The 24,110-nt window shown below is 43.6% G+C and overlaps 1 protein-coding gene across 4 annotated transcripts in view; it reads right to left on the bottom strand.

The window, feature by feature from the left end:
• Window positions 1-496: 496 nt before the first annotated feature.
• Window positions 497-24,110, bottom strand: part of FRMD3 (FERM domain containing 3) — a 280,228-nt gene continuing 256,614 nt past the window's right edge. For 3 of the 4 annotated variants that reach the window (XM_062208654.1, XM_062208656.1, XM_062208657.1), the window contains one exon: window positions 1,762-5,541. In XM_062208654.1, coding sequence (XP_062064638.1) covers window positions 4,943-5,541 — 599 coding nt within the window. In that variant the 3' untranslated portion in view covers window positions 1,762-4,942. Of the gene's footprint in view, window positions 700-1,761; window positions 5,542-24,110 lie in introns of those variants that run through there. The other variant, XM_062208655.1, reaches the window with a different exon arrangement.

Here is a 24,110-nt window from a genome sequence, read left to right as displayed (position 1 = left end):
GTGCTCTCTCCCTTGACAGCTGGTCTCCTTGGAAAACCAATGACCGTCATTACAATTTTGTGGGCAAGAGGAACTAAGGCAATGGATGTCAGCAGAAGGAGCTCTAGGAATTGTAAGGCATGTTTACATACTTTGCACCCAGAGTTTTCCTTTATAACCACAAAAATGGCCTTGGATCCCTTTCCTAGGAGATATTCGGGGTAACCATCAGTAAAGAATAGGGATGAATGGTTGCAGCCAACCCTCTGGTTTTATTAATATTCCTCCCAAGTTCCCGCCCCGACGGCTGAGGCCTGTCAGGGGTACTGTGGATGGTGGACATTTGCTGATGCCTGTGGCGCAGCCCGGGGCAGCCTTCTCCACTCCTTCATGACTTGCAACACTGCAGGCTACTGAGATCCTACATACTGAGCATCATCTGGCCCCCTATCTCCCCGACCCGAATTCCAAGCAGATAACAGACACAGTGGCCAGGGAGGGCTAAAATCAGCTTTATTTAGGGGTTGGAGAACACATCAGGGGGCTGAGGCCTAAGTGAGTTTTCTTGCATCCTCTCTGAAGTGATGACAGCTGAGCTCACCGGGCAGAGCTCGCAGAACTTACCCACCCAGTCACAGACCGAGGCTGGCACATGGAGAGCTGGGTCCTGGCTGGGCCCACCAAGGGCAGGTCCTGCTGGGTCTGTTTACTGCATGGAGACTGGAATCCCAAAGCAGTTCCGAGAGAGAGATAGAGAGAGAAGAAGTAGGAGGACAAGTAAGCAGGGGCCTTCAGCACATTACCTGCACCCAGTAGAGAAAGACGGCCCAAAGAGACTCAAGCCCCATCCACCACACCCATCCCAGTGGTCACCCAGGAGGTGGAAGCCTCACCCTAGAATATTCTCTGCAGGGTGGAAGTGCTGCTGGCAGATCCTTCCTCTGCTTAGGTGAGCAAAAAATGCAGGACTAAAAGAACAAGGGTTTCCTCTAGGAGGTGAGGTTGGGTCACGAGCTCAATGAAGTACTTGATGAGTAAGTGGCCAAGGACCGTTCCATGTGAGGCTTTTGGGTCAGCAGACAGCGTCACATCAAGGAGCTGGGACTACAGGTCCACAAGTCATCTCACACCTGAGCACTAACCACTGAGTTCCTTTTCTTGCCTGCTCTCTGCCTGTACTGCTGCTGAAGAACCCGACAGACCAAGAAGCCACCCCAGCTGGGGGCCAACTCCACTTGACATCTATGCTGTTCCTCTCACTAAACGAGGTTCCCTTTGGTTTTGCTCAAAGCCACTGTCAGCGGGGTGCTGTCAGCTTGGTGCCAAACCTAACCAGAAAACCAGTCAAGGATACGTTGTGCAGAGGGGAGGACAGAAAGGAATTAGTGGGACTCTAGAAGGGCCCACGAACAGGTGGAAAGAGTCGTTAACATGGTGCAACTCTCTGTGGCCCACTGGCAATGACATGCTAATATCTAGCACTGTGAAATCAGGCAGAATAGCCCTCTCCTATTTTTTTTTTTCTATTTCTCTAGCTATCTTAATACCATTCATTAGACTGTAGCTTCTTTTATGTTTGAGCTCATTTCCAGTGCTAATATGTCAGCTTTGGGCCTGACTGACTTCTGCAAAGGATTAATCTCCTACCATTACCATGATGTTTTTTCATCCTATCACCATTAAAATGTGGCCTCACTTCAAAGTCCTAGAGAGGATCCAACAGGCTGACTGTGCAACTCTACTTAAAATAAAATTGAGTGATTGCAAAAATGTTTACCCCAGAGTAATTTTATTAGGGATTCCTGCCACCATATTAACATATAAAACAACCTGGATTGTTGACATAGAAATGCAAATTTCACTGTACAAAGATAAGGCTCCAATCACAGTCACATGGCCCCCATACCTCTAGTATATCAATGAAATCAACTCATAGTGAATTCTCCCCAGAGTTGTGTTTGTAAATATTAGACAAACCACAAAATGCACTCCAAATACATGACATTTTACAATATGTTCCAAGCACAGAAACACATGATACTTTACCTACATTGTTTTCATGACCCAACTTGCATAAGCACTAAATCAAGATTGTGTGTGTATATGTATTTGCCATATATGTATATGTGTGTGTCTGTGTATGTGTGGAGATATATATATACGTGTGTGTATATATATATACACATCACATGTGTATACATGTGTATATGTATACACACACACATATATATTTCCACAAATGAGCACACACTAGTTTTTATGCTGTGGCTTTTACCCCCTAGAAACCATGTTATCTGAGAGGGAGGGAAAAACACGTGTCATAATTCCTCAATTTCTCAATTGGGGCAAAATAGCCTAACTGTAAATGAAAGGCTATCAGTTATGTCTATACAAATACACACGTATGTACAGGTTCATATATAAACACATATGTAGCAATAATATGGAATATACATATACTCACACACTTGCTTTGAACTCTGTATCTCAGTAGATTATATACTGCCCATCTTTGGAAGCAGTCTTTTCTTCAATAGATTCAGGCAACGGGTGACTGTCTTCTGACAAACTTAAATAGATGTTTCCAAAAGGCTCTGATCCTGATCCTATGCCAGCTAAATGGCATTTTCAGGATCCCAGTCTTATATCTGGTGTTAATTGTTCAAATTCAGCAGACCCTATTCTGTCAACACCACCACTTAAGAACACAGCTATTCAATAGTGAAGTTTCTGCCTAGGGGAAACAAAGGTGCTAGCAAGAAATAATACATCTATTACTCCTTAATATAAATCTGCATGGTTGGATTACATGTGATATTTATCTTGTTGTATATTTCAAATACCTCACATGTAAAATTTATTAGTTCCATAATTTAAAAAGTAGGTTTCAATATTATATTAAAAGGGTGAGGGCTAGATGATTTGCCATGGTTAGAACTTCAAAGAAAATAATATGGAACAGAAGGGGGACTAATTTTGTTCAGACTACAATGGAGCACTCTGATTTCAGAAAGGATGACTTAGAAGTCATATAAGAAAAGAAGGGAAAAATAAAAAAAAACCTTCAATTTCAAAGCTGGCCATTTGTAAACTTCAAAAATAAACTGTTGAGGGCTTTAACCATAGAAAACATAATTCTATATTGGTATAAAACCCTGAAATCCCATGAGAAGCAAAATCTTGCAAACCTAATAACAGCACACATATATTATAGTTTGTCCAAATGAAGGCTTCACGAATTGACTTTGAAAACTCACTTTCAAAATTAAATGTCTAATAAAGTATTCAGAGATCCATTAAACGAGTAGGACTGGAAATGCCAGTTGGAAATTACATTAATGGAAGGATTCAAGCATCACTAGTGTCAGGGAGAGATAACAGGGGCCCTATCTCTGTAAATGAAAGCAATTGACATTCTTCTGTCCATGGAGAAATACTACTCCCCATGCAATAAGCACCACACTCTTCTCTCTCTCTTATGCCACAGTGTTGGGATTCTGCATGGAATGACACCAGATCATTTTTGTCACGGACTTACTGGTCTGGAGAAAGGAACCAGAACATCTCCCCTCTACTGCTTACTTCACCCAAGCTGAGCTGGCCTATCATCTGCTGAGCCCCTTCCACTTTCTCAGTGGAAGCCCCAGTTGAGAATGAGCTAAAATTCTTCAAGAAATGGGGAAAGGAAAGGAGTACAAAGACTACAACGAAGAACAATTACTGGCATTTACCAAAAAGCCCTCTCTCTCTCTCTCTCTCTCTCTCTCTCACACACACACACACACACACACTTTTGAAATTCCTTCCACAGAAACAACAAATGGCATGAGGAACCAAGTCAATTACCTTAAAGTTTCTCCACTTTTATTTAGATCCACTGAAACATGTTCATGTCAACTGATAGCGATGCACTGTTCTTCCCATCACTGCATGCTGGCCATCACCATCCCTTGCCTACCAGTACCTGCCTGCCAGCCTCACACGACTCTTTTTGCTACTTCCCATTTGCCCAGTTCCTCTCTGCTTCCACTCCTAGATTAATGTACAATAATATGCAATTAACTGGCATATCTTTTACCATTTTTTTCTTCAAAGCTTCACTTTATACTTATACTTCCCCAGCCAAACTCTATGGACAGAATGCAAATGAAAATATCAAGTCATCATGTCCATACACTTTGCAAAATGGATCACCCTGTGTCCACTCAATATCCTCAGTTTCTACATCCCTTATCTGTTCTGGGAGCTCACTTACTACACTGTCTTTCTGCCCATTTTCTATTTCATATGCAAGTAATAACAAATTATAGGATTGTTCAGCCAAAAATATTTTAAAAAACAAACCAGTGCCAAAATATTAAAAAATGTCCAATATACCTGTGTGCATTAGTCTTAACAATCTGTATACTTAAATAACTCCAAGAGGCTTCTTTTTTTTTTTTGCTAAAAATTTACCAAAATAGTTTGAACGCATAAAAATATTTTTAAAAAAAAACATAAAGTAAAACCCAGCATAAATTTAGTTGTATAGGCATTGGTTAGAAGACTTTTTTTTTCACTAAGGATTATATTCAAAAACTTTCCCTTGGGTTTTCACTAAAAATTCTGATTCTGAACCTTATAGCTTTAATGGTGCCAACTATTAAGAACAGGAAAAATTAATCCAACCCAATGAGTTATGTATGATGATACATAAGTACAGAGTTTGCCTATACTACAATAAAAAATAAGCACGTTTTTGGTTATTTAAAGGCCATCTTCCTGACCCATAACTAAAATGACTGTACTTGATTTAAACTTATTTAGGTGCAGTGATCTACGGAAAGTTAACCTAAGGATTCGGATAATCAGCTATGAGTGAGGAACGCCTGATGACAGCCGCAGGACCATTCAGAACCAGGAATTTACTGAAAAAAGAATCACTAGTATTGAATATAGCCCTTAGTCTGGTGAGACAGCAGTTTCAGGAGCAACCCAGCATGTAGAGCATGAGGCTCACCTTCCCAGCCACCCACTCCTTGAGGGGACAGTAGTACTCATAGTGAAACTGCTCAAACTCTGGTGTCTGGCGGATTTCACATAAGAAGGAGAGATCAATACCTGACTCCAAAAGGAGGAGGAGCAGGGGAAATACAAAGAGCAGCAGTCCCAGGCCCACCACAAGGAGCCTGGAAAAACTCTTGACCAGTGGGTTCACCCGAATATGGCCGGTGAGAATGTCATAGCTCCACGACAACGCTCGGCGAGCCTCCTTCAGCTCCTCTTCCTCGGCAATCAGAAAGGCATTTTCATCAGCTTCCAGTTCCTCAAAGGAATCTGTGTCTTCTCTCTCCAGCTCAAGCCTGGACGGACAGTCAAAGAGCATGTCGATCTCGTCATCGTCAACGGGGGTGGGGAGCAGGCTGGCACTTGGGTTGTACGCTAGTTCAGAGATGGTCAAGGGTTCTTCTTTCATTTTATCTTCCTCTTCACTTGGGGAATCTTCATACTCCCGGGCTTCCTTCACTGGTGAACTGGCTGTCAGGGGAGCAGGGAGCTCTTCCTCTTTAGGCAATGGGACACCTGAAAAGACACATTTATTTTCTTAATTTTAAATTTCCTTTTTTGATCAAAATCTGGTTAGTCTAGAGGAAGATAGTTTTTTAAAAAATTGAGAGAGAACGCAGTCTCAGGGGAGAGTTCAGGAGAAAACAGCAGAGGAAACTCCATGCAAATTAGAGGGACACTGTGGGCCTATGTGAAAGGTGTGGACGCACACAACTCAGGACCCCAGCAGCCAAGAACCTCAGCACCAGCCTCGGAGTGAGGTGAGACCAGACTGCAGCAGCCCAAGCCACTGGCGTTAAAGCTGCAGGAAGAGCCTGGCAGAGTCTGGCTTGGTGCCCAGTGGGTCACAGTACACCTGCCAAACCAGGGGGGAAAAAGGGAGAATGTTTCTCTCTCCCTGACCACCCAGCACCATTAACTAGACGAGAAAGGGCAGGCACCATGTGGGACATGTGCAACAGCTGAGCCAGCTCACATCCGTGCACCCAGCAACTGGCCAAGAGATGCCTGAGTCTGAATGGGAAAATCAGCAGGAGGTTGAGAGCTCATGACTGTGGGAGCCTTGTGTGCTCGGACTGTGAAAACACTGTGGTTGTGTGGGAGGGCACAGGGTGTGGCTGGCACTTTGGGCAGTCACTGTGGGTGGCTCCACATGTTTGGGGCTCCCTGATTCCCTGGTGAGGGTCATTGCCGTGGGATCTGTGCTCACACTGAGGACTTCACAGATCCTTTGTGTGGTTCTTGTGGCAGCATGGTGTGGAAAGAGAGAATGGATTAGAAGACCTTTTTAGTGAAAGAATTACAGAAAACGTCTCTAATTTGGAGAAAGAAAGGGATGTCCAAGTATAGGAAGCACAAAGAACTCCTAGTAGAAATAACCATAAAAGATCTTCACCACAACACATTGTAGTCAAACAGCGCAGTTATAATCAAAATGTCCTGGTACTGGTACAAAAACAGATGGATACACCAATGGAACAGAGTAGAAATAACCCACGCATCTACAATCAACTTATATTTGACAAAGGAGCTACAATCAATCCCTAGAGCAAGGACAGTCCCTTAAATATGTGGTGCTGGGAAAACTGGATCTCCACGTATAAAACAAGACCCATACCTTACACCTTACACAAAAATCCACTCAAAATGGATTAAAGATCTAAATCTATGACCCGACACCATCAAATTGTTAGAGAACATCAAGGAAACCCTGCAAGATATTGGCATATGCAAAGAGTTCTTGGAAAAGACCCGGAGGCACAGAAAATCAAAGCCAAAATTGACAAATGGGATTATATCAAATTGAGAAGTTTCTGCACTGTAAAAGAAACACTCAGGAAAATGAAGAAGTAACCAACAGAATGGGAGAGATTATTTGCAAACTATGTAACTAATAAAGGATTAATAACCGAATATATAAAGAGATCAAGAAACTCAACAACAACAAAACAAACAACTCAGTTAAGAATGGGCAAAGGCCTTAAACAGGCATTTTTCAAAAAGAGGAAATCCAAATGGTCAACAGACCCAAATGCTCAGGATCACTGGCCATCAGGGAAATGAAAATCAAAACCAGAATGAGGTTTCCCTGCACCCCCGTTAGAATGGCTTTCATATAGAAATCAACAAACAACAAATGCTGGCAAGGATGTAGGGGAAAAGGTACCCTACTCCACTACTGGTGGGAATGTAAACTGGTACAGCCAGTGTCAAAGACAGTATGACCTCAGAAACCTGAATACAGAACTGCCATATGACCCAGCCACCCCACTCCTGGGAATTTACCCAGGGAAATGGCGTCACATATGAAAGAGCTGTCTGCAGCCCCATGTTTATTGCAGCTCAGTTCACAATAGCAAAGACATGGGATCAACCCAAATGCCTACTGAAGACTGAGTAAAGAAAGTATGGGGTATATACACTGTGGAACACTACATAGCAGTTTAAAAAAATGAAATCTTGTAGTTTGCAACAAAATGGGTGAAACTGGAAAACATCATACTTAGTGAAATAAGACAAATCCCAAAAGGACAAAAACTGCATGTTCTCCCTGATCTGTGAGAACTAACAGAGCACCTAAAAAGTAATCTATAGAAGTGAAATTAACAATTCAAAATGCAATGACTTTGAACAGCCCTGGTCTCAACTGTTGAGGAAGTTTTTTTTTTTTTTTCTTTCATACAATTTGTTGAACTCTTTACTTAGTGTAGAGTTAATTGTATACATATATAGTTAATTGAAAATAGATCTTAGCAAAAAATAAGAATGGGAATAGGAGAGGGAGGAGGAAGAGGGGTGGGAGAGTGCATACAGTGGGAAGAATCACTATATTCCTAAAGTTGTATCTGTGAAAGGCATGAAATTTGTATTCCTTAATTAAAAGGTTTCTTAGAAAAAAATTTAAAAAGAATTTATATATGGAAAAAACATCTGTAGGTAGAAGTAAGCAAAACAAACAAACAAAAAAAGAACAGAATTCAAGATAGCCATGAAATTGTACTGTGTACCATAAATTCTAAGGTATTCATTTTAAATACAAAATAAATACTAATTCTCCAAAGACTGGTAATATTTACAACATTTATGTTGTAATTCCAGTCCATAGACCTCCACCTTGGGTCATGTTTGCAAGAATAAAATGACAATAAATCCTTCTTCCATGTTACAAGTATGAGTGGTATCTTTTATTTTAAATTTCTTAATGTGAGAGGTAGAAACAGAGAGAGAAATAGAAAGAGAGCTCTCATCCTCTGAGTCACTTCCCCAAATGCCCACAGTGGCCAGGACTGCACCAGAGACAAAACCAGGAACAAGGGACGTACTATAGGTTTCCCATGTGGTTGGACGGAATCCCCACTATTTAAGCCATCGCCTCCTGCCCTCCAGGGTCTGCATGAGCAGGAAGCTGGAGTCTGTGGATGGAAGCAGGTGTCAAATCCAGGCGCTCTAATATGGGATGCAGGAATCTTCATGGCTAGGCCTAACACCCACCTCATGGCTTCTATATTTTAGAAGTCAACACCAGCATTTAGCATAGTATTATACTAAAACCACAGAAGCTACTACCCAATGATGATCACATTATTCTTCTGAAGTACTGCTTTCCAGTCTTCATTTTAGGCACAAAGTCATGGTTTCTAGTTTTATATACAGGTCTTTTCTAATCTGAAAGTTCAAAATCTGCAATGCCCTTAAATCTGAACTATTTCTGTTCCCAACCATTTCAGAAAAGGGACACCTAACCTGTAATTGCAATCCTATTGCATGGACAAACTTACACTTTGCTCCTTTTATCTACCATATTAATTTGAATATTTTTCTGTGTGGAAATAAACTCCCACTGGTATTATTTATACAGTTTGTCAAATTTTCTATTTAATTAATACAATAAATTTGCTGCATACTGACCAACATTTAAATTGTTTTGCCATTGCAAAAAAAAAAAAATGCTGTAAGAGATCTTCATCTATAATGCCCCTCCCAACCTTGCTTCAGTTCATTTTCCTTAGAAAGATGTTACAAGGGAAATGGCTTGGACAAAGGGTATGAACTCTTTTTATTTTTTTCAAGTTTGCTGGGGAAGAAGTGCTCCTCAATGCTTCATTTTCAGATGGGAAGTCTAGCTAGCTACTGTCAAGCCTTGGCCAGCTCTCCAAGCTTTCAGTCTTGGGTTCTTAGTGGGAAATAAGACAGCATCAAACAAGTGTCCATCAGGATGGATGCACAATGCGATCTCAAATGGACAACCAGATGCACCTGGTAACTATGAGACAGCTTTTGGTTAACATATTTCAGGATTTCCCCTCTTGAAAGTGTGCAGGCCAGCGCCGCGGCTCAATCGGCTAATCCTCCGCCTTGCGGCGCTGGCACACCGGGTTCTAGTCCCGGTCGGGGCGCCGGATTCTGTCCCGGTTGCCCCTCTTCCAGGCCAGCTCTCTGCTGTGGCCAGGGAGTGCAGAGGAGGATGGCCCAAGTGCTTGGGTCCTGCATGCCATGGGAGACCAGGAGAAGCACGTGGCTCCTGGCTTCGGATCAGCGTGGTGTGCTGGCCGCAGCGTGCTGGCTGCGGCGGCCATTGGAGGGTGAACCAACAGCAAAAGGAAGACCTTTCTCTCTGTCTCTCTCTCTCACTGTCCACTCTGTCAAAAAAAAAAGTGTGCAGGAGTGGATAACTGGTTTGACTTTTCAGACATCAGTGGATACTTCCTGATAGCTCTGGTCTGAAGATAGCTCTGGTCTGACAGCACTGGTGGTCCAGTGAAAAATACCACACAAAATACAAACCATGTACTAATGTCCAACAAGTACATGCAAAGATGCTCAACATCATTGATTCTTAAAGGACTGTAAGCCAAAACTGCAATAACATATCACTTCATATCTATGATAATTTTAAAACTGAAAATAACTGTTGGTGAGGGGGCTGGTGCTGTAGTATCCCATATGGATGACTGTTCAAGACCCAGCTGCTCCACTTCTGATCCAGCTCTCTGCTATGGCCTAAGAAAGCAGTAGAAAATGAGCCAAGTCCTTGGGTACCTACACCTGCGTGGGAGACCCAGAAGAAGCTCCTAGCTCCTGGCTTTGGATCAGCGCAGCTCTGGCCACTGCAGTCATTTGGGGAGTGAACCAGAGGATGATGGAAGACCTCCTCCTCCTCTGTCTCTCTCTCGCTCTAGACCTCTCTCTATAACTCTGTCTTTCAAATAAATAAAATCATTCTTTTAAAAAAAAAGTGTTGGTGAGGATGTGTAATAACTCAAACCCTGTACATTCCTAGAGGGAAGATAAAATAGCTCAGTTGTTGTGGAAGAGAGTTTGGTGCTCCTCAAGAAGTCAAATATTGAATTACCTTATGATCCAGCAATTTTATTCTTAGGGAGATACTCTAAAGAATTGCAAATAAGTATTCAAGCAAATCCATGTATGAAAATGTTCAATAGTCAAAAGGTGAAAACAACCCAAATGTCCAATGGATAATGAAAATGTGGTCTATTCATACAATGGAATATTATTCAGCTATAAAAAAGCAAAGAAGTATTGATACATGCTACGACATGGAGGAACCTCAAAGACACAGGCTAAAGGCTAGTGTTGTGATGTACTGAGTAAAACTGCCACCTGCACTGCCAGCATCCCATGAGTGGCAGTTCATGTCTCAGTTGCTGCATTTCTGATCCAGCACCCTGCTAATGGCCTCGGAAAAACTGCAGAAGACAGTCCAAGTGTTTAGGTCCCTGCCACCCACGTGGGAGACCCAGATGAAGCCCCTGACTCCAGCTCAGCCTGGACCACCACTGGCCATTGCAGCTATCTGGGGAGTGAACCAGTAGATGGAAGATTTCTTTCTGTCTCTCTCTGTAACTCTTTTAAAAAATACTTATTTTCTTATTTGAGAGGCAGAGTTGAGAAAGAGAGAGAGAGAGAGGGAGAAACACAGAGAGACATCTTCCACTTATTGGTTCACTTTCCAAATAGTCCCAATGGCCAGAGCTGGGCCAACCTGAAGTCAGGATTTTCTCTGCATCCAAGTGCGTGCAGAGGCCCAAGCACTTGTGCCATCTTCCACTGCTTTCCCAGGCCATAGCAGAGAGCTGGATCAGAAGAGAAGCAGCTGGGACACAAACAGACATCCCAAATGGAATGCCGAATAAATCTTTAAAAAATGCACATGCTAAATGAAAGAAGGCTAGCACAGATTCATATAATGTATTACTCCATTGAAATCAAATATTCAGAGTAGGTCAATTCAGAGAGACAAAAAGCACACTGGCGGTCACCAGGGATTGGGGAGAGAACAAGTAGTGACCGCTAATGGGTGAGGTATTTCCTTTGGAGGTGATGAAAATCTCTGAGAACTGGACAAAAATACGGTGACTGTACTGAAGATGACTGAATTGTTCACTTCAAAATGGTTAACTTTAAGTTATGTGAATTTCACCTCAAAAATACACAATCCACAAATTGCCTATTGCCAGTTAAAATGTATTCCATGAAATGAAACTTGAAGGGAGAAAATGTTCCCACTGCAGGGAAGGGTGAAGAGTTATGACTTTGTGCAATGCTGAGTATCTTCACCTGTGTGGCTGTTCCCTATTCCCAGCAGTAGCCTTGTGGTAATCACCACAGAGAAGCAGTTGAGGGGACAGCACCGTGGCAGAGTAGGCTAATCCTCCGCCTGTGGTGCCGGCATCCCATATGGGCACTGGTTTGAGTCCCAGACACTCCACTTTTGATCTACTTCCCTGCTAATGTGCCTGGGAAAGCCATGGAAGATAGTCCAAGTGTTTGGGACCCTGCACCCATGTGGAAGACCTGGATGAAGCTCCTGGCCTCAGATCAGTCCAGCTCCGGCTGTTGTGGCCATTTGGAGAGTGAACCAGAGGATGGAAGATATCTGTCTGTCTGTCTGTCTCTCTCTCTCTCTCTCTGTAACTTTGCCTCTCAGATAAATAAATAAAAGAAAAACAGTTGAAGTCATGTATTATATGAAGGGATTCCAAAAAAGTTCACAGGAAACAGGATTCAAAGATATGTTTATTCTGGAAATCCATACATAGTTTTCATAATACACGTTTTTCTATGAACATTTCTAGCATTCTTCATTCAGGAGTGCTATCAGGCTCTACAGAGACCACTTCCACCCATTTTTGCTGCTTTCTTTGCTCCTGAGGTCACACGGATCTTCTGTGCTCTTTGTTCTTGCCTAACAGTATTTCTTCCCGCCAACACACACACACACACACACACAGGTCCTTCAACAAGTTCATGGACAAATGGACTTAAAAAACAAACCTGGACTGGCACTGTGGCACAGTGAGTTAAGCTGCTGCTTGTGATGCCGACATCCCATATCGAGAGTGCCAGTTGGACCCCAGCTGCTCTGTTTCTGATCCAGCTTCCTGCATTTGAGAAAGCAGCTGAAGATGGTTAAGTTCTTGTGGCCCTGACGCTCAGGTGGGAGATCAGGATAGCATTCCTGGCCCTTGGCTTTGGCCAGGAGAGTGAACCAGAGGCTCGGAGGATGGACGGTCTCCCTATGTTTTATCTCTCTCCCTCTCTGGTGATCTGCCTTTCAGATTTATATATGTAGATTAAAAAGATTGCATGTATAATATTTTTAAATAACTCCATATGAAGGCTCTTCATATAGTTCATGGAAATGACTATCATGAAAGTATTATGCATGGATTTCAAAAAACATCGCAGCAACATAAGCTGATGTTTTAATTCTGATTTCCGTGAAAGGTTAAGTATCCTGGTATTATCTTTTCCTCCTTATGTGTCCTAAAATGCAACCCCTTCTGCCTTTCTCTGCTTTCCACAGACCTCTGGGGAAGACATAATAACTAAGACAAGAGCCTCCAGCTGCCAGGAACAGGATGATAGGGAGTAGTGGTGACTAGTGAAATGACCCCTTTGAATGCTCTCTAAAAGTCTTTAAGGGACAGGAGTTTGGCCTAGTGGTTAACATGCCCACATCCCACACTGGAATATCGAGTTCAAACCTCAGTTCTGGTTCCTGATTCCTAACTGAGAGGCAATGGTGAGGGCTCAATTGGGTTTCTGCCACCCATGTGGGAGACCTAGATGTAGTTCCTGACTTCTGGCTTCAGACCCAGCCTAGTCCAGCTGTTGCACACATTTTGGGAGTCAACTAGCATATATAGGAGCTCCCCTATCCCCTCCCTACCTCTCCCCATCAGCCCCCCTCTCACAAGAATAATCTAGGGGTTGGTGTCATAGCACAAGGGTTAAGCCATCACCTGGAGCACCAGCATCTCTTTTCAAAGCGCCGGTTCAAGTCCAGGCTGCTCCACTTCCGATCCAGCTCCTTGCTGATATGCCCCAGCCGCTGCAGCCATTTGGGGAGTAAACCACCAGGTGAAAGATCTCTGTCTCTCCTTTCTCTCTGTCTCTCTGCCTTTCAAATAAATCAACTGAATCTTAAAAAAAATCTGTGAATTCTATGCTACATGCACCCTTGGGTCTGTGTACACAAGCTGTGTACCTGCTACTGCAATTAAAATCACCAAGGTTCCTGATATTTCTAGTCACTCAGGTGTCCCAGGACTTGGATCTTGGTGGCAGAAATGTTCACTTACTTTTCTGGAAAGGAAGAGTTGGGCAAGGAACAAATGGCTTCTTCCCTTTTGTGCATTTTCTAAGCATACATGTCAGGTGTGCTGGAAGTTCATACATGTTGCTTTACCCTTGTAAGAGAGCTGGAGTAGAGTGGGAGGGGCCCAGCAAAGGTTGACAACCCTGGATTGAAGACTTTACTTTTGAGACTTCAGTGTTAAGTTATTGCTATTCTTGGATATCAGTTGGCTTAACTAGAAAACAGGAGTCGTTCCTACCTCATGAGGCTGGGGTGAAAGTAAAGTAAAAGAACGGTCATGTAAGTGCTGCTTATAGCAAAAAAGAAAAGACCAAAAAAAAAAAATTATACAGGGGCCAGCGCTGTGGTGTAGCAGGTAAAGCCACGGCCTGCGGCGCCGGCATCCCATATGGGAGCCGACTGGAGTTCTGGCTGCTCCACTTCCGATCCAGCTCTCTGCTGTGGCCTAGGAAAACAGTGGAAGATGGCCCAAGTCCTTGGGCCCCTGCACCCACGTAGGAGACCTGGAAGAAGCTCCTGGCTCCTGGCTTCGGATCTGCGCAGTTCCGGCCATTGTGGCCTTCTGGGGAGCAAGCCAGTGGATAGAAGACTTCTCTCTCCTCTCTCTCTCTCCCTCTCTCTCTCTGCCTCTCCTTCTCTCTCTCTCTAACTCTGACTTTCAAATAAAATAAATTAATCTGTAAAAAATATATAGAAATGAGATGTTACTATATCAACAATATCAGACTACATTTTATCTATTATCAGACAGTGTTATCAACACATACATCAGTTTTCTACCAAGTCCACTATACAGAATACAAGGTGGATTTTATTACAGTTGGTCATCTATATTTTCTTTTTTTTTAAGATTTATTTATTTATTTGAAAGTCAGAGTAACACAGAGAGAGGAGAGCTCTTCCATCCACTGGTTCACTCCTCAGTCAGCCGTAACAGCCAGAGCTGCACGGATCCAAAGCCAGAAGCCAAGAGTTTCTTCCAGGTCTCCCATGCAGGTGCAGGGGCCCAAGGACTTGGCCCATCTTCCACTGCTTTCCCAGGCCATAGCAGAGAGCTGGATGGGAAGTGGAGCAGCTGGGGCTCAAACCAGTGCCCATATGGGATGTTGGCACTGCAGGCAGCGGCTTTACTCAGTACACCACAGTGCTGGCCACCATATTTTCTTAAATGATAGATGCTTAAAAGTTTCCTACAGCAGCCAGCGCCACGGCTCACTAGGCTAATCCTCTGCCTGTGGCGCCAGCACCCGGGTTCTAGTCCTGGTTGGGGCGCCGGATTCTGTCCCGGTTGCTCCTCTTCCAGTCCAGCTCTCTGCTATGGCCAGGGAAAGCAGTGGAAGATGGCCCAAGTGCTTGGGGTCCCTGGACCTGTGTGGGAGACCCGGAAGAAGCTTCTGGCTTTGGATCAGTGCAGCTCCGGCCATTGTAGCCAATTGGGGAGTGAACTGGTGGATGGAAGACCTCTCTCTCTCTCTCTCTCTCTCTCTCTCTCTCTGCCTCTCCTCTCTCTGTGTAACTCTGACTTTCAAGTAAATAAATACATATTTTTTTTAAAAAATCTCATTGGTCTGCTTTGTGCTGATCGGCCTGGCAGAGAGGCTCTGGGAGGTGTGTTGTCCTGCTGAACTGAGGGTAGGGAAGAGAAAGGTAGAGTGAGAGCGGCAAGTAGGACCGCTCCTAGTACGCTGGTGTGGGAAGACCAGTGGCCTGGCACTCAGGACCCTTGCACTCGTAAGCCAGCCAAGACACTGTCGTGTGATGTCTGAGCGGCAGCAGACAGTCCATTTCAGTCAGAGGGAGTTAGACGTTTTACCTACAGAATGGAGCAGGTCATCAGTCTCTGGTCTCAGCTTGGTCCATGTCTGTCAATAAACTGTCCCATCTACAGGGGGTGGTGAGGGCTGGCGGTAAGACAAGGGCACTAAGACTTGTAAGGAATTTCTACAGGGCTGAGTAGTTTGGAGTACAGAATAATGAGATACTCCTAAGAGGAGACAAGAAAACCAAGGCTTAAAGGGCTTGAGGAATTTGCTCAAGGTCAGGAGGTTAGGAAGCAACCGACCAGGGGCCACACCCATCCGGCTCCAAAGCCCATGCTGCTCCAAACCACCAGGCTCCCTGAGCGAAGGGGACTGAGAGGCCCAGAGAGACCCTCAGTTCTTGCCTAAGAGGAAGAGCCTTCTCTGTGGGCCTGATTTCCTTTGTGGAAACCGTGGTGCTATTGCGTATGGTATGGTTACCGCTCAGCCCACTCCAGGCCGGCTGTCTCGGCAGCATGATCAGAACACCACTTCCCTTCTCACAAGGCTTGCCCAGCAAGGTTATGATCAGTTACTTACAGATCAGCTCTTCTATCTTTGTATCATAGTCAACACAGGAGGAAAAAAAATCACTTGTCATTGTGGGGATTAACAGTTGGGGTGAGAAATATAATAAGCTATAAAACATACTATATAATCTGCATCTCGTATCAGTCCCTAAAAGTCCTCTGTCCACTTCAAGCAGCATGTAAACTTCCAAAACATAGTAAGACTATGCCATTAGCCTCACATGTGTTAGGGTAAAGCTCAATCATTTGAGTGAAATTCACATTCATGGATTTAAAGAAAAATCTTCAGAAGGACATTTACTTTTCCAGATGAGGGTTTTCTCTTTCAGGCATGCACATTGCAGAATATCCAATACTAGAAATGTTCCCAACGCCTCTAAATATCCCTGGAGAGCTGCCCATTCACTCTATTTTAAACCCTTGAAGAGTCATCTCAATGACTCAGGAAAGCATTCGCAGAGACTCAGACACAAAGACACAGGCAGAGAGAGAGAGCAAAGTCTAATGTTCTCCCTGTCTCTGTACCCCAGATGAAACTGGCCTCCTTTAGGTAGTCTTTTAACACCCAGGGCTGTAGTAGGCTAGCATTTTCCTTATTCCCCCTTGGGGGCTTCAGCCTGCCAGACTCAACTCCCTTCTCATGGCCGTCATCTACCCACCTCCTGGTTATGCTTCTACTCTGTTTTGACACCCACTGTCTCACATCATCTTGCGTGAGTTCAATCTCTGAACTTGATGACGACGATCCATGCAATCCATGATTCATTGCTCCTGCCAGACCACAGACGAACCTCTCTCCAGGTCTCCAATGACCACCGTATTTTTACAGTCACCATGGTTTTTTTACTTTTTTTTTTTAAATTCATCTGAAAGTCACAGCCACAGAGAGGGAGAGGTAGAGGCAGAGAGAGAGAATGAGAGAGGTCTTCTCTCTGCTGGTTCACTCCTCAAATGGCCACAACGGCTAGGGCCAGGAGCTTCATTCGGGTCACCCACGTGGGTGCAGAGGCCCAAGCACTTAGACCATCTTCCAGTGCTTTCCCAGGCACATTAGCAGGGAGCGGGATCAGAAGTGGAGCAGCCGGGAATCAAACCAATGCCCGTATGAGATGCCAGCGCTTCAGGCAGTGGTTTTACGTGCTATGCTACAGCCCCAGCCCTTAAAGTTGCTATTTTTTTTTTCTACCTTCTTACTGATTTACTCAGACTTTGAGATTCTACATTCTTGGTTTTCATCCAAAGATTCTGAACTTCCTGTCTTCATAGTCTCCTCACCTCTCGCTCTTCTCACTCTGCACCCTGTTCCCTGGAATCTAAATCACACACATGACTCCAGTACACCTCCACAGCATTGCTCAGCCAGCTACTGTAGGTCGCCAGTGTCCCCTGCAGCACTGCCACTTGTTCTTTAAGGCTGCCCTATGGTAAAAGAAGTTTGAAAAATGGTACACTTTATCACCCTTTTGTTATTTTAAAAATTAATTAATTAATTTTCATTTCATTTGAAAGGCAGAGAGCCAGGCAGCAGCTTGGGGGATGGGGGAGGGGTGGAATCTTCCATTCACTGGTTCACTCCCCAAATGCTTGCAATAGCCAGAGCGGGGTCAGGCAGAAGCCAGGAGCTGAAATTTAATCTGGGTCTCCCACATGGTGGCAGGGATCCAAGTACTTGACCCATCATCCACAGCTTCCCAGGGTGCACGCTGGCAGGAAGCTTGATCAGAAGCAAAGGAGCTTGGATTCAAACTCTAAAATGGGATGTGGGCAGCTGAAGTGGTGCCTTAACCCTGCATCAAATACCCACTCCCTCTATCAACACTTAAGACATTGCCATCAAGGTGAAGAGCAAGTGCTCTGACACCTGAATCTTCGCTGTCAACTAACTGCCATGGATAAGTCCCTTAACTGTTCTCTTCCAATGCCCTAATCAATAAAACAGGAAAACAAAATCCAGGACATACTGCATGGGGTATTATGTGGCAAGAAAAGCTTAGGTCAATGCATGTACAGAGACTCATATGTGACAAGCACTCAACAATGTTACTATAAGCACAGTCCCGAAGAGAAGAAATCAAGTTTACTTCATTTAACTCAGCCTTTCCCCGAGCCATTTGTCCAGAGAGCCTAGGACACCACTCAGCGTGGGAGATGCATGTTTCTGAACTGTTAGTCTATCTCAACTCACAATCATCCAATAAGCTCCAGACTGACCATGCGTAAGAATATTAACCTCAACATGCGCTAACCCAAACAGCATCTCCAAGCCACATCTATACACTAAGGGGTACCGCCTGCTCTTCGAATCGGTGTCCCAAATCAGCAGTCTGAGACTTGTCCAGGACTTGTACACACTGCTCACCTCTGTCTCCAACTGCGACAAACTGTCATGCTGTCACCTTCAAGGTTCCCCAGCACTCGCCCCCATCCTTTTCACCTGTGACTAGATGGCAGCAATAGCATCTCAGCTGGTTTCCTTGACTTCAGTCTGGCCCCTTTTGAATTATTTCCAGAACAATCATTTAAAAATCCCTCATTAGTGATATTAATATTCTTTTTTTAACTTTTATTTAATGAATATAAATTTCCAAAGTACAGCTTATGGATTACAATGGCTCCCCCACCCCCATAACTTTCCTCCCACTCACAACCCTCCCCTTTCCCGTCCCCCTCCCCTTCCATTCACATCAAGATGCATTTTCAATTCTCTTTATATACAGAAGATCAGTTTAGCATATATTAAGTAAAGATTTCAACAGTTTGCACCCACATAGAAACACAAAGTGGAAAATACTGTTTGAGTACTAGTTATAGCATTAAATCACAATGTACAGCACATTAAGGACAGAGATCCTACATGAGGAGTAAGTACACAGTGACTCCTGTTGTTGACTTAACAAACTGACACTCTTGTTTATGGCATCACCCTAGGCTCTTGTTATGAGTTTCCAAGGCTCTGGAAGCCTTTTGAGTTCACCAACTCTGATCATATTTAGACAAGGTCATAGTCAAAGTGGAAGTTCTCTCCTTCCTTCAGAGAAAGGTACCTCCTTCTTTGATGACCTGTTCTTTCCACTGGGATCTCACTCGCAGAGATCTTTCATTTAGGTCATTTTTTTTTTTTTTGCCAGAGTGTCTTGGCTTTCCATGCCTGAAATGCTCTCATGGGTTTTTCAGCCAAATCCTCATGCCTTAAGGGCTGATTCTGAGGCCAGAGTGCTGTTTAGGACATCTGCCATTCTATGAGTCTGCTGTGTATCCCGCTTCCCATGTTGGATCATTCTCTCCCTTTTTTATTCTATCGGTTAGTATTTGCAGACACTAGTCTTGTTTATGTGATCCCTTTGACTCTTAGTCCTATCATTATGATCAATTGTGAACTGAAATTGATCACTTGGACTAGTGAGATGGCATTGGTACATGCCACCTTCATGGGATTGAACTGGAATCCCCTGGTATGTTTCTAACTCTACCGTTTGGGGCAAGTCAGCTTGAGCATGTCCCAAATTGTACATCTCTTCCCTCTCTTATTCCCACTCTTATATTTAACAGGGATCACTTTTCAGTTAAGTTTCAACACTTAAGAATAACTATGTATTAATTACAGAATTCAACCAATAGTATTAAGTAGAACAAACAAACAAACAAAAAAAACTAAGAGGGTAACGTATTAAGTTGTTCATCAACAGTCAGGGCAAGGGCTGATCAAGTCACCGTTTCTCATAGTGCTCATTTCACTTTAACAGGTTTCCTTTTTGGTGCTCAGTTAGTTGTCACCGATCAGGGAGAACATATGATATTTGTCCCTTTGGAACTGGCTTATTTCACTCAGCATAATGTTTTCCAGATTCCTCCATTTTGTTGCAAATAACCGGATTTCATTGTTTTTTACTGTTGTATAGTATTCTACAGAGTACATATCCCATAATCTCTTTATCCAGTCTACTGTTGATGGGCATTTCGGTTGATTTCAGGTCTTAGCTATTGTGAATTGAGCTGCAATAAACATTAAGGTGCAGACCATTTTTTTTTGTTGTTTCCCAATTTAATTTCCTTTGGGTAAATTCCAAGGAGTGGGATGGCTGGGTTGAATGGTAAGGTTATATTCAGGTTTCTGAGGAATCTCCAGACTGACTTTCATAGTGGCTTAACCAGTTTGCACTCCCACCAACAGTGGGTAAGTGTCCCCTTTTCCCCACATCCTCGCCAGCATCTGTTGTTGGTAGATTTCTGAATGTGAGCCATTCTAACCGGGGTGAGGTGAAACCTCATTGTGGTTTTGATTTGCATTTCCCTGATTGCTAGTGATCTTGAACATTTTTTCATGTGTCTGTTGGCCATTTGGATTTCCTCTTTTGAACAATGTCTATTGAGGTCCTTGGCCCATCTCTTAAGTGGGTTGTTTGTTCTGTTGTTGTGGAGTTTCTTGATCTCTTTGTAGATTCTGGTTATTAATCCTTTATCTGTAGCATAGTTTGCGAATATGATATTAATATTCTTAAAAGGTTTCTCATGCCATTCAGACTATAAGTCAAATTGAAGTCTTTAGCTTAGCATGAAAATTTCTCTTCTAACCCACACATTTCCACTCATCCATCTATTCTGAGGTGCCCAAATGTGCCACACCTGTCATGCCCCAGGACCTCTGCACAAACTGTTGCCTCTCCCTGGAATGTGCACCTGGTACCTTCTAGGACCTCAAAAGGGTCTTCTCTGAAAGACTCTTATCTCTAGCCCAGGTTATACAGATACTGTTGTTTTTTTTTTTAAGATTTTTTTATTTACCATGAAGGAATGTTCTACGTCAGCCCTTTGACCAGAACCTCAGCACAGGCATTTTATATATATTTGCTGAAGTGTGAATGAAAGCATTTGTACCTATACTTTACCCATAGGAAGAGAAAATTGGTGATCATAACAATTTAATGATGCCTTACACAGTCATGCCCACCAAAGTGGTGAAGAGCAGGGGTGGCTGGGGAAGTGGAGAAAACGGAGTTAAAAATAAGAGGAGGTGATAATTCCACTCTTTTTCTTCAATACCTCATGCACTCTAGCGATATGAAGTCAGGTATGCATCCCACTGCAAAGGGTTTTCGTAGTGTCCTTAGTAATATTATTATTATTATTATTATTATTATTATTATTATTTTAGAAATGAATAATAGGTTCAGAAGTCATGAAAAAAAATTTTTAAAGATTATTTATTTATTTATTTGAGAGGTAGAGTTACAAACAGTGAGCGGGAGAGACAGAGAGAAAGGTTTTCCGTCCACTGGTTCACTCCCCAAATGTCTGCAATGGCCAGAGCTACACCCATCCGAAGCCAGGAGCCAGGAGCTTCTTCCAGGTATGCCAAGCGGGTGCAAAGGCCCAAGCACTTGGGCCATCTTCTACTGCTTTCCCTGGCCACAGCAGAGAGCTGAATTGGAAGAGGAACAGCCAGGACTTGAACTGGCGCCCATACGGGATGCTGGCGCCTCAGGTGGAGGATTAACCTACTGCAACACAAGGCCAGCTCCATACAGACACTTTTTTTTTTTTTTTTGACAGGCAGAGTGGACAGTGAGAGAGAGAGAGACAAAGGTCTTCCTTTTTGACGTTGGTTCACCCTCCAATGGCCGCTGCGGCCAGCGTGCTGCTGCAGGCGCACCATGCTGATCTGAAGCCAGGAGCCAGGTGCTTCTCCTGGTCTCCCATGCAGGTGCAGGGCCCAAGCATTTGGGCCATCCTCCACTGCACTCCCGGGCCACAGCAGAGAGCTGGACAGGAAGAGGGGCAACCGGGACAGAATCCGGCGCCCTGACCGGGACTAGAACCCGGTGTGCCAGCACCACAGGTGGAATATTAGCCTATTGAGCCGCAGCGCTGGCCTTTTTTAAAAAAAAAAACAGAAACAAAAAAAGAGATTTATTTTATTTATTTGAAAGACAGAGTTACAGAGAGAGGTAGAGACAGAGAGAGGTCTTCCACCCACTGGTTCACTCCCCAGATGGCTGCAAAGGCCAGAGCTGTGCCGATCCGAAGCCAGGAGCCAGGAGCTTCTTCCGGGTCTCCCCATGTGGGTGCAGGAGCCCATGGACTTGGGCCATCTTCCACTGCTTTCCCAGGCCGTAGCAGAGAGCTGGATCAGAAGAGGAGCAACTGGGACTAGAACCGGCACCCATATGGGATGCCAGTACTTCAGGCCAGGGCTTTAACCCACTGCGCCACAGCACAGATACTTCTTATCTGACGGTTTCCACAGTAGATTCCTTATCAGCCATTTCTCCCCAAAACATCAGACTAAGCCTATCATGGTAGTTCCCATCTGATTTAGAAATGGGCATATGAGCTGATGCTGAAAATTAAAACTAAAGGGAGGGAGGCTGCGGGGGAAAGAGGATCCTGAGAAAGGGATTTGCTTCTAATTCTAAGGTCATTCCAGAAAGGTACAGACCCTTTCTCTCTGGATATTGTTGTCACTGAAGGAGCGAGCAGAGACCCTGGCTGCCTTCCTGTGTGAGGCTGACGGCCACTGCTCTGAGGGACAGACTGGCCCAGCGTGAAGAGTGGAGAGGAGCGGAAGTGGAACTGGTTCTCAGCCCTCGCTCACCCTGGACTTCTTTTCATCTTGGATAACAAATCACCTTATTAATTAAAGCAGAGTTAAGTAGGATCCTCTCACCTATGTGCTGCTGAGGGCATCCTAAGCGACCATAGCTGTCACCCTTCCCTGCAGGTCTGTTTGCCACCAGAGCACTGTGCTGGAATTTTAGTATAGGTATTTGTTAGTCCTTTATCTCCTGAAAGTTAGTGACTTGCAGAAATCACCAGGTGTGAGGGCAAACAGACGTAACAGCAAAAGGTTACAAGAATTCCTACCAGAGTCAAGAACATAAAGTATCATTCTAATGGCTTGAGATGACACAATAGGATAAAGACAAAAACCAAGAGATACAAATGTTGGAAAGGAAGGCACCCAACTCTCAGGATTCCAGGTGATTGAGATGATCTGCTTAGAGCTAAGAGAAGCCCAAGGCAATTAATAAAACTGGAAAGGTGTTCATGTGCAAAAATCAACATATCAAGACACGTGGTTTACTACATGCCAGGAAGAGAATACAAAAATATGACAATGAAAAATCCATTTTAAAATAGCTGAGTGTACACATTTAAAAATCCATCTCATATCCAGGAATATTCATAAAAAGAAATCTACAAAACTTGCACAAAGACAATGTTAAAACATAACTGAGGAACACGAAAGAAAATCTCAATAAGTGAAGAAATATGACGCTCCTGCATAGCAAGCCTCAATATTTTGAAAATTCAGTTCTCCTCTCATTAATCTAAAATTTCATGCAATTTCAACACACTGTCAAAAAAGACAAATGGAGAAAAGCCCACATGAATAATCAAAAGTTTTTGGATGAAAAAAGGCAGTGAGTACACCAGACAATGGAATATTATTCAGTGCTAAAAAGAAATGCTGTGGAAAGTAATCTCAAATGCATAAGTGCAAGAAGTTAATGTGGAAAAGCTATATACTATATATGACTACAACGCTATGACACCTGGAAAAGACAAGACTATGCCAACAGTAAAAAGATCAGAGGTTGCCAGGGACTGGGGGAAGAGAAGGGTGAAGAGATAGATCATAGACTTTGATTGCAATGAATCTCTTCTGCATGACATTACAATGATGCATGCATGTCACTGTACACTGATATAAAGACACAGCATGTACAACACCATAGTGGTCGCGAGGGTCAGCTCTGGATTCTGAATGATACTGATGTGCCAGTGCAGACTCATCAGTTGTAACTGAAGCTCCACTCTGGTGGCAGACACATGTGTGGGAGCAGGAAGTATGCAGATCTTTGTGCCTTCCTGTTTATTGTGCTGTGACTGTAAAGAACGCAAATCCCTAAGTAAAAAGCAATGAGGAGCAATGAGCCACCCGATATCAAATCTGCATTATAAATATAGTAATGGAGCAGAAACACCAAACCACAAAACACTCCCTTGGATATAATGGACATTCGTTCATAAATAATTGTGTGAAGAACTGCTAACACTGAGGGCAAAGTGTATAGCCCTACATCATTTTATATACACATAACAATTCTAAAGTAGTAAAAAATTAAACTGGAG

Source organism: Lepus europaeus, chromosome 12 (genome assembly GCF_033115175.1).
Source record: "Lepus europaeus isolate LE1 chromosome 12, mLepTim1.pri, whole genome shotgun sequence".
Taxonomy (NCBI): Eukaryota; Metazoa; Chordata; class Mammalia; order Lagomorpha; family Leporidae; genus Lepus; species Lepus europaeus.
The sequence above is the reverse complement of the archived record's forward strand: the minus strand, read 5'-3'. Positions and strand labels throughout refer to the sequence as shown.